General features: G+C 52.0%; 1 protein-coding gene across 2 annotated transcripts in view; it reads left to right on the forward strand.

Annotated features, from left to right (window-relative positions):
- The window catches only part of Sema4d (semaphorin 4D), a 91,270-nt gene that overhangs the window by 77,738 nt on the left and 3,236 nt on the right, over window positions 1-10,296 (forward strand). For both annotated transcript variants that reach the window (XM_059262942.1, XM_059262943.1), the window contains 9 exons: window positions 393-486; window positions 1,315-1,428; window positions 2,336-2,487; window positions 3,607-3,782; window positions 3,866-4,022; window positions 5,050-5,272; window positions 6,435-6,550; window positions 9,585-9,757; window positions 9,834-9,877. In XM_059262942.1, coding sequence (XP_059118925.1) covers window positions 393-486; window positions 1,315-1,428; window positions 2,336-2,487; window positions 3,607-3,782; window positions 3,866-4,022; window positions 5,050-5,272; window positions 6,435-6,550; window positions 9,585-9,757; window positions 9,834-9,877 — 1,249 coding nt within the window. The remainder of the gene's footprint in view (window positions 1-392; window positions 487-1,314; window positions 1,429-2,335; window positions 2,488-3,606; window positions 3,783-3,865; window positions 4,023-5,049; window positions 5,273-6,434; window positions 6,551-9,584; window positions 9,758-9,833; window positions 9,878-10,296) is intronic.

The following is a 10,296-nucleotide window of genomic DNA, read 5'->3' on the forward strand; positions in this document are numbered from 1 at the left end:
TTTATATGGTATGGGGCAGCTTAGAGCACGGCGTGGCCTGATCCTGGCATGGCCTATGTTGTTGGAGTGAGCTTGGTTTTGCCGTTAGTCAGAATGGATCCTCCTGGAGCTGCTGGTAGTGGATGAACAGAGTGAGGATTCCGTGGTTTGGTTTGGTTTGCGTGGCCCATTTTTTTGGGGTAGTGTGGTAGAGGAGGCTGAGACTGTGACCCTACATGTCCCAGGCTCTGTCATGCACTTGAGATGTGCTTCTGGTGGCACTGCTCCCAGGGCAGGACCCACATGGGTCGGGGCCCACTTGCTGCACACTGCTGGTCTTCTGTACCATTAGATGGTCAAGGGCGTGCCCTTAGCACCCGAAGGTCAGGTGTTTTCTTTTTCTTCCTATGCAGAACTTGACATCCTTCAAGTTCCTGGGGAAAAGTGAAGATGGTAAAGGAAGATGCCCCTTTGACCCTGCCCACAGCTACACGTCAGTCATGGTTGGTGAGTCCTGCCTCTGGGGCTTCTGCACTCTGAGTTTCTGGTGGCATGTCGTGTTCCCACCTGCTTCACTGAGCTCTTCCCTCGGTCCCGTCTCCCTTGCCTTCATTCTGGCACTAGCTCCTTTCACAGAAGGTGAGCGTCCCACTGCACAGACCCCTCAGTGAGAGCTTTGAGTTCATCCTTCAGAGGGAACCTCAGCCCTCACTGTGGCAACACATGCTTCTGTCAGTCACTGAGCACCACCGGATGCTCCTGGGGCTGCGTGCCTCCTGCTGTGGTCTTCCACATCTGAGGCGAGCGGGCACACGCTGTTGTACAGACAGTTCACCTTGGGAACTTTCGGCCAGGTGGAGGGTCCAGCTTCACCATCAGTGTACACTATCCAGTGAACTTCGTGAGAGATTCAGTACTGTCTTAGAAAACAGGCATCGTGTAAGATGGCGCTTCTGCGCAGGTGTAGGCTAAGGTACATGTTCAGAGTGTATTTAAAGTAGGGGAGGCTGAACCATGCTGCCTGGCAATGTGGGCATCTAAGCATCTCTTTTGACTTAAAGTGCTTTCTGCTTAGGATGGCCTTCTGAGGCGTCAAACACCGAGGAGTGTCTGGTTTAGCTGTGGGAACTCTCATTTGTGATTAGCTATAACCCTTTAACCCGGAAGAACACAATTAAATTTGATAACTGTGGCTGTTATGATAAAAGAAAAGACGTTGGTGTAGGAAGCAGAAATGCATATCACAGGAGTCAAGGAGGCCACTTTCCCCAAGGAATTGATGAGGCAGAAGGGCTGATTGGATTCCTCCTCTTTACTCCCTTTCCACCGCTGCAGGGGGAGAGCTCTATTCTGGGACATCGTATAATTTCTTGGGCAGTGAACCCATCATCTCTCGAAACTCTTCCTCCAGTCCCCTGAGGACAGAGTATGCCATCCCCTGGCTGAATGGTAAGAAGTGTTTACTGCTAGCCTCATGGGTGTGCCGTGTCATGTTTCCTCTGGCTGTCCCCAAACCATTGCGGGGTGGGGGTGGGGGTGGGGGTGAGGCACTGTGGCTCATGTCAGATCCTAGGCAGTAGAAACTCTTTGGAACCGCTCAAGGCCCACACTGGAGTAGCTGTCTTGCTCTCTCTCTCTCTGCTAACAACATTGTTTTAAATTTGCCTCTGTCACACCCCTACCCCCCCACCCCGAAAAAAATTGGGAGTCTTTAATAAAATGAAGCTCTGATGGGAAGTTGAGAAAGCGGACATAGGATTTGGGGTGTGGTGCAGTTGACGGTGTGAAAGGTGGAGCCCCCGGGGTCTGGCCAGGTGGTATTTAGATGTTGTGTTACTGTCAGACAAACGTGTGCTGACTGACTTTAGGGTGTGGATCATGGGGGGCTGCTTGTGGGTCTGTTCTTGGGGATGCTGGCCAATGAGACCCTGGACTTTTCTGAAGTCCCTTGAACTGGAGTCAGACCCTGGGGTCCGAGATATGAGACAGCCAGTTCCTCCTTGGAGTAGGGTGTCCCCACGATTCCATCTGGTATCCCTCCAGTGGCTGACATTGGCTGATTTGGCCCTTGTTCAAGTCAGCAGATACTCTCTGGCTCTGCAGACCAGCTGCCAGTAGGGAAGCCCTACCTGGCTTCCTCTGTAGCACGACCGGTGTACCTCGCTGAAGCTGAGGAGGGTGGCAGACAGCATCCAGGCCTAGAGTTTATGAGTGGGCGTGTACACACTATAGATGTCCTCGAAGGGAAGCCTCCAGTCCCAGAGGCTGCACTGGCCAGCCATGACACATGGGGGGCAGGTAGCATGTGGCAAGGTGGCTTTGTATACAGGGATGATCCTGTGATGTCGCTCCACAGAGCCTAGCTTCGTCTTTGCTGATGTGATCCAGAAAAGCCCAGATGGTACAGAGGGTGACGATGACAAGGTCTACTTCTTCTTCACGGAGGTGTCTGTGGAGTACGAGTTCGTTTTCAAGTTAATGATCCCACGAGTCGCCAGGGTGTGCAAGGTGAGTGCTTCCCCCCAGGCCCAGTTCCCACCCATAGTGCTGGCACGGATGCCACCATTCCAAGATTCCTATCTCTGGAATTGCAGTGTTATCCTTTGGATAGAAACCCCTTGTGATGCGGCTTAATGTACAACTGAGGCACAGTAAGGGACCAAACAGTGACTAGTGATTAAAGTGACGGAGGTGTGTGGATGGTTTCCTTCTTAAGACTCTAAGCAGGATTGGGACGATGGCGTAGTGCTTAAAATTCTTGCCACAAAAGCAAAAGGACCCGAGTTCTGATCTCCAGGACCCATGTAAATTCTGGGTGGACCTGCTGTAATTCCAGCCTGGAGCAGGCCTGCTAGAGGGACTCCCCTCATCAGCAAGCTCTGAGTTTGATTTAGAGGCCTTGTCTCAAATAGGAAGATGGAAGATTTCTGCTATCAACCTCAGGCCTCCAAATGCACCCACACATGGACACCCATGTAGAGGCACACCACACATACATATACGTGAAAAGAAAAAAATGGCGGGGTGGGGTGGGGTGGGGTGGGAGTCAAAGCGAGCACTAATACTTTCAGTGGGTGACTAATCACGGGTAGTTGGAATTGCAGGAAACAAGACCACGAAGGAAGCCATTGTGTTTCTCCCCAGCCCTGAGTCATGTAGTTCATAACTGTCTCTCAGTTGCTGGCTCGCTGAAAAGGAAAAAAAAAATCTAGAATTTTATCTAGAATTGGGCAGGCAGAGGGGAAGTAAAAGGGTCTCTCAGTGGTACATTCACATGTTCCCCCGAAGTGGTCTGCAGGGTCGGGGTCTGTGATAGGAAGGAGATCACCCATCACTTGCCTAACTCTTATGTGCTCCATCATGAGTCACAGCTCGGAAAGCTGCAGGAGCCAAAGCCAGTGGCATTTGCATGACACTTGGGGTGACAGATGTGGTTGCTGTGGTGGTCATTGAATGTGTCGGTCTCTTCGCACTCTCTGATCCCGGCCTACGTGGCAGTAGTACTGTGCTTACGTAGCTGTCTGCGGCAGACTTGGGCTGGCCTGGTGGGTGGGGGCGTATGGATTGGCTGCTGCTGTGGCTGGCCATCTGTGCTGCCCCTACTACGCACTGCCTCTGGCATTTCAGGGGGACCAGGGCGGCCTTCGGACTTTGCAAAAGAAGTGGACCTCCTTCCTAAAGGCCAGGCTGATCTGCTCCAGGCCAGACAGTGGCCTGGTCTTCAACATACTGCAGGATGTCTTCGTGCTGCGGGCCCCAGACCTCAAGGAGCCTGTGTTCTACGCAGTCTTCACCCCACAGTTGTGAGTCAGTTCCCTCAGCAGTCGGGGCCTGCCCACCCTGATGACCTGCTGCCCTCCTGACGCTCATGGTTTCCCCTCCACAGGAACAATGTGGGTCTGTCAGCAGTTTGTGCCTATACCCTGGCCACGGTGGAGGCAGTCTTCTCCCGTGGAAAATACATGCAGAGTGCCACGGTGGAGCAATCTCATACCAAGTGGGTGCGCTACAATGGCCCAGTGCCCACTCCCCGGCCTGGAGCGGTAAGCAGGGTCCCGGGCTCCAGGGAGGGCTTATCTTCCCTTTGGGTCTCAGGCCCCAAGCATGAGACCACACAGATCCCACAGCTTCCTTGCAGCAGGTTGCATAGCAGCAGGAGTCTCTGCCCTGGGCTGAGTGACTGCTGGGCCTGGGGGTGAAGAGCGAAGTTGGTTCCTTTTCTGATCTCTTCTACATGTTGGGTCATAGCTCTCACCACATGCTGCCCAAATGAGAGAGTGTCCCACTGGCCTGGGCTCTTTGGAGAAACTGACATTGCACAATGGCAGGCTAGCTCCATTTCCCATTTCCTACAAAGAAACCTCGTTGGTCAGCAAAGCCTAGGCTGTCTCCTGAGGCAGCCTGTCCATTAGACAATGGGAGTCATGTTCTGTCCTCCTAAATATAGTACATTCAAAAAGTAAAGGAAATTCTAGGGTTCCCTGCACATTGTCGCCATGTGGTGAATGGGTGTGTGGGGGTGGCTTTTAGATAGTGCCTTATCTGGCTCTTGAAGCTTTCCCCAGGACCAGCTTCTCCGTGGGTGTCTGGCCTGGACACCCTGGTTATTCTTGTGTGCATGCGTGCCGTGTTCAGTGAAACATGGCTAGGGAATGGGGACCAAAAAAAGAAGTCTTTCCAGCCTTTTTTTCTTTTGTATGCTTCTTAGAATTTGGTTCTGTGTGTGTGAGAGTGTGTGTGTGTTTGTGTGTTTGTGTGTGTGTGTGTGTGTGTGTGTGTTAAGCAGTATTTAGCATGCTTTCTTCTCGTAGGAAAGCTATGAAATGAGTGCTTTTAACTTGAGAAGTTTGCTAAGTGTTTTCATTGACACATAATTCCTCTACTGATGCCAGGACAATTATGTCATGTGGCTGTGCTTTAAAACCACAGCTCCTGTCCCTGGGGAGGTCACCTCAGCCCCGTTCATCTTTGGAGAAGTTTGACTGTGGCCTTCCAGGGCTGCTAATGTGGCTTCTCTTCTGTGCTCAGTTGAAGCTAAGTGGGCGTTACCACGGTGCTTTTGCCCCACAGTGCATCGGCAGTGAGGCTCGGGCAGCCAACTACACCAGCTCTTTGAATCTCCCAGACAAAACGCTGCAGTTCGTAAAAGACCACCCTTTGATGGACGACTCAGTGACCCCGATAGACAACAGGCCCAAGCTAATAAAAAAGGATGTAAACTACACCCAGATAGTGGTAGACAGGACGCAGGCCCTGGATGGGACCTTCTACGACGTCATGTTTATCAGCACAGGTGGGTTCCTTGGTAAGACTGGGAAATTCACTTAGTCATTTGTGGGCAGATGTGGTATCTCTTTGTGACAGGAGGAGAGGATTTCTAAGACATCGCTGCACCTGGGATTCTGAGTCTCTCTATCAGCAGGCACCTGGGGCGCTTGTTATGTATGCAAGTGCTGGCCTGCACCTGGGCTGGAGTGGAACAAAGTGGTTCCTGTTGTCATGGGACCAGTGGGACTGGCCTGGTCTATCCTAATTGGTAGTGGAGACCCTGCCCACTTCTCGGAGGAGCCAGGCTCCATCCCGCCCTGATCAGCCTTAGGAGGGAGGCTCAACTCCCAGGACAAGTCTTCTGGGATGGGGGTGGAGAGTTGGAGCTTGGCAGCTGGCAGCACCCCAGGGGCCACCCTTAGAGCTTCCCAGATGACTTGAGCATTTTGCTGTCACCTGCCTGTCTGAGCCCCTAACCTCGCCTGGAGGGTCATTGGAGTGTAACAGCTGCCTTACAGTGAACGTGACTCAGCTGTCAGGATGGTACCTTGTTGGTGAAGGTCGTTGGAATCCACCTTGGGGCAGGGGTGATGCTTTATGAGAAAACTGGGGTTCTTGTAACTTGAGCTCCTAATTCTTTATTTTCCAAGTGCTGCTCTCCACTTGTAAAGCAAGGGTGTTCTCTTCTGAGCACCTCGTTGAAGGAATGACTTGAGTATGCAGAAGTCTGAGTGGTAGTCGTCAAGGTTGGAGTCTCCTGGTTTCACCCTGACTGAAAGCAACTTCAAGGCAGAGGGTTTCTTTTGCTTACACTGTAGGTCATAGTCCCGTCATTTCAGGAAAGTCAGGCGGGAACTTCAGCAGCTGGTCACATTACATTTATAGTCACGAGCACAGAGAAATGAATGCACCCATGCTGCCTGCTGGCTGGGTTGCCTATGCTCAGCTAGTTAGCTTTCTTCACTTACATAGTCCAGGACTACCTGTCCTGGGGGTGGTGCCATCCTCAGTGGGTTAGGTCTGCCCATGTCAGTCAACAATCAAGACAGTCCTCCACAGACATTGCTACAGGCCAGACTGATCTAGGCAATGCCTCTGCCGAGGCCCTTTCCAGGTGATTCTAGGTTGCAGTAAGTTGACACTTAAAACTAACCAGCCTGACTTCCTTGGCATTTCCCTCCTTGCAGACCGGGGAGCTCTGCATAAAGCTGTTATCCTTGGGAAAGAGGTGCACGTGGTCGAGGAGACCCAGCTCTTCCAGGACTCTGAGCCGGTCCAAACTCTGCTGCTGTCATCAAAGAAGGTAATGCAGTCTGTGGGCAGGCCCGGGTGGTTGTCTGGCTGGTAGCTTCTCCATGCTTAGGACTTGCTAGGATGGTTTCTCAAGGTTTGGCAGCCTGTGGCCGGATGAGCGGGCCTTTGGACTCCCCCAGCATTCTCCCATAGGATCTATAGCTCGAGCCGGCGGCATGGCAGAGCCAAGGGGACTGAATATGCTAGGCCACTAGAGAGGTGGCTGGCACTTTTGGGTAGTCGCTAAGCTGAGGAAATAGGTCCTTGTGCCTGGAGCCTGAGAGAATGTAAACTGTGCTGGTGGGGCATGATCCTTCGGCTGATTTGTGACAGGTCGCCCTACAGAGCTCCTCCCACATCAGTACTGTGCTTCTAGCAGCTTTGCAGGCCTCAGTCCCAGGTGCTGAGCTTTGTACTGTGGCTCCCATAAGCCATGGAAACACATAGATGACCAAAGTGGTCTGTGGAAGCCAAGCTATGCATCGCCTAAAGTTCTCATAGATCACAAAATACTAAGTTTAAAATGTATTTTCAAACAATTAAAAATGTAAAGCTCCACCAGGTATGATAGTGCACGCCTTTAATCCCAGCACGCTGGAGATCTCTGTGAATTCAAGGCCAGCCTGGTATACATAGTATGCTCCAAGACAGCCAGGGCTATGTAGAGAGATCCTGTCTCAAAAATAAATAAATAAATAAATTTTAGAGCCCCCGAGTGGGGTGTGGTACTTCACACCTGTAGTCCCAGGCCTTGGGAGGTAGAGGCAGGAGGATCAGGAGTTCAAGGCTAGCCTTTAGCCACATAGCAAAGTCAAGGCTGACGTGAGCCGAGTGAGACCACACTGCAAAAATAAAACGAGGTGTAAAGTGCTTTAGCTGGTGGACTGTGTAGATATGGCCTGGGTACTGGATTTAGTCCACTGGCTGGGACTTGCTGTTCCTGGTCCACTGGCCTTGGGAAGAGGTGTTCACCACAATTTACAGCTAGGACAGGGCAGTGAGGTGGAGAATGTAAGCTGTCCCTGGATCTCGGCTGTGCTGCATGTTGTCATGTGATCCTGGGTGTCATTGTATGCTCCTCATAAGGTGATCTCTGTGTGTGTTTGGAAGCTTTTCATTAATGTAACTGTTCTGAGGACATGTGAGCCTAAGTGCTGAGGACTGGATTTGAGCAGCACAGGGCCCAGGGAAGAGCAAGAGCAGGAGCAGCACCTCCCTGCTGACAGACGCCACCTGCCCTGCGTCATGCCTGCTGGCCAAGGTGCTCATCCCTCCTTGCCAGGACTCAGATGAGACCCACTGAGAGACAGGTTCAGGTGCCTGCACCCTTGTTTTTGATGCCTGGCTCTGCGACAGTGCTGGACGCTGTGGCCTGGTGTTGTCTTTCCCTATGGACTGCACATCTGTGGGCTCCATGTTCGTGATTCAGTCTGCTTTAGGGAGCTACCCACCGCAGATACCAAGGGACCATCAATCTCTTACCTGTGTGTTAGACTTCTGCCCATACCACGTGGCCGCTGGATGTGGCCTGCAGCCAGTGACATGGCATGTCCTTGTCCTGGAATTCAGTGTCTGGCAGGTACTGAGCTCTTTGTGGCTATGCTCAAGCACCATGGCTGTTTTTTGTGGCTCTTTCCTCACAAATATAGGCAAGCAGAAAGCACATGATGGTGTCTCTTGCTGGGTGAAATTTGCTAGCTTTCTGTTCTTTGTACCGTGTTGATAGGTGTGGTCACACTGGCACGATGGGTTCAGAGATGAATGATAAAGACGTGTCCTTATCACAGGTGCCTACTTTCTGGCACGAGACAGGACTGGCATTTGAAGGCTGTGCCCTTTGGCTTCTAGCTAGAGTGCTCTGTCATCTACAGTGAATCCAGGAGAGCAGTGGGGGTGTCAAGTTGGGAGTGGGAGGCAGCTGAAGAGGACTGTTCTGAGTTTTCTCAAGACACAAATGGAAGTCTCTTCCCCCCGGGTAGGGCACCATGGACAGACCAGTCTAGCTCAGTTACTTACAGGGTATGAATGAGGGATTATTTACAGGAGCGTGGGACTCAGGCAGCTGCATCACAAACAGCCCACTAAGTGGCATTCACAAAAGCTGCATCCACGGAGCTCCTGCACAGCTAGTAGGGCAGCTCAGCTCAGCAGTGCTCACCAGGTCAGTTATAGAGTTAGATAGTGCTTACAGAACCTCGGGGAAGCGGGGACTTGCGACTCTTAGATCTTTTTCTTATGTTTCCTTCAGTTTCTGAGTCTTGTGAGCCACCCTCTACCCTCTAGGAGGGAGTGTTTCGGTTGGGGGAAATGGGTGTAGAATTGCCTTTTCTCGGAAGAAAGGCTGGTGCAGAAATATAACGCACTCAGCTCGAGGTCCGGCCCCAGGTATGGAAGGGTGGCGTCAGATCCCAGGCCCTGCGGATCCTCAGGTGATGTTTGCGTCCTCCTGGGACACAGTACACCTGCCTGTGTTTTCATACAAGATTTCTATCTTCGTTTGCTTTTCTCTTGCTGTGATAATTGACTCTGACCAAACGCAAGTTGGGTAGGAAAAGGTTTGTTTCAGCTTACCCTTCCAGCTCCATCATTGAGGGAAGCTGGGACAGGAACTGGAGGCAGGAACTGAAGCACAGACCATGGAGGAAACTGAGTACTGGCTTGCGCTCTGGCTTCCACTTAGCCACTATCCTATAAAGCCCAGGACTACCCGCCCAAGGGTGGCATCACCTAGAGTGGGCTGAACCCGCCTACATTAATTAGCAAATAGAAAATGGCCCGCAGACATGTCCACAGGCCAATCTGATGTAGGCAATTTCTCAGCTGCAGTTCCCTCCTCCCAGGTGTGTTAAGGTGACAATAAAACTAATCAGAACACTGTCGGTTAGGTCTTGGTGGTCACGCCTTGTGGCCTATTCTGAGCCAGGGAGCCCTGCCCTCTGTGCAGTACTTGAATGCACTCTGCCCTCCCCAGAGTTGGTAGAGAAGCTGGCAGCCCCGCCAGTGCCTTGGTCCCCCTTACACCTGCTCTTTGTCTCCATACACAGGGGAGGAGGTTTGTCTATGCTGGCTCCAACTCGGGCGTGGTCCAGGCTCCCCTGGCCTTCTGTGGAAAGCACGGTAGCTGTGAGGATTGCGTGCTGGCACGGGACCCCTATTGCGCCTGGAGCCCAGCCGCCAAGGCCTGTGTTACCGTGCACCAGGCAGTGGGCTCTAGCAGGTATGAGTACGGATGAGACTGTGTGTATGTGCCCCGTGCACAAGCTGGAGAGTCATGTGTGCCTGTTGTCTTCCAGGGGCTGGATTCAGGAGATGAGTGGCGACACATCCTCGTGCCTGGGTGAGTGGATCTCCTTTGCTTTCCTGCTCAGGATAGCAAAGTTCCTGGTGTTTCCTTTCTCCTCTCTGAACAGAGGTCAGGTGGCATGCGGCAGACCTGGGACCTACCCTTGTGGTGGACCTGTGATCTTCCTCTGTCCCTTTGATTACAGAAAGAGTGTTCAAAGCCACACAGGGTGTATTGGGTCACTGGAAAGCATGCCCTGTCCCACACGAAGCTCTTCTGTTCTGCCTAGCTGGGCTCCTTAAACAAAACCCGAGCTTGTTAAGAATGAGAAGGAAGGAGCCCTTGGGTATGGCTGAGCAGCCCAAATCTAAAAACAGTGATTCAGGAACATTTTGGTGCAGTGTCATGCTTCAAGGAGAAAATTTTACACTAGAAGAGGTAGTTTCATGCGTAAAGTATCATTAAAAGTATTT

Source organism: Peromyscus eremicus, chromosome 5, assembly GCF_949786415.1.
Source record: "Peromyscus eremicus chromosome 5, PerEre_H2_v1, whole genome shotgun sequence".
NCBI lineage: Eukaryota > Metazoa > Chordata > Mammalia > Rodentia > Cricetidae > Peromyscus > Peromyscus eremicus.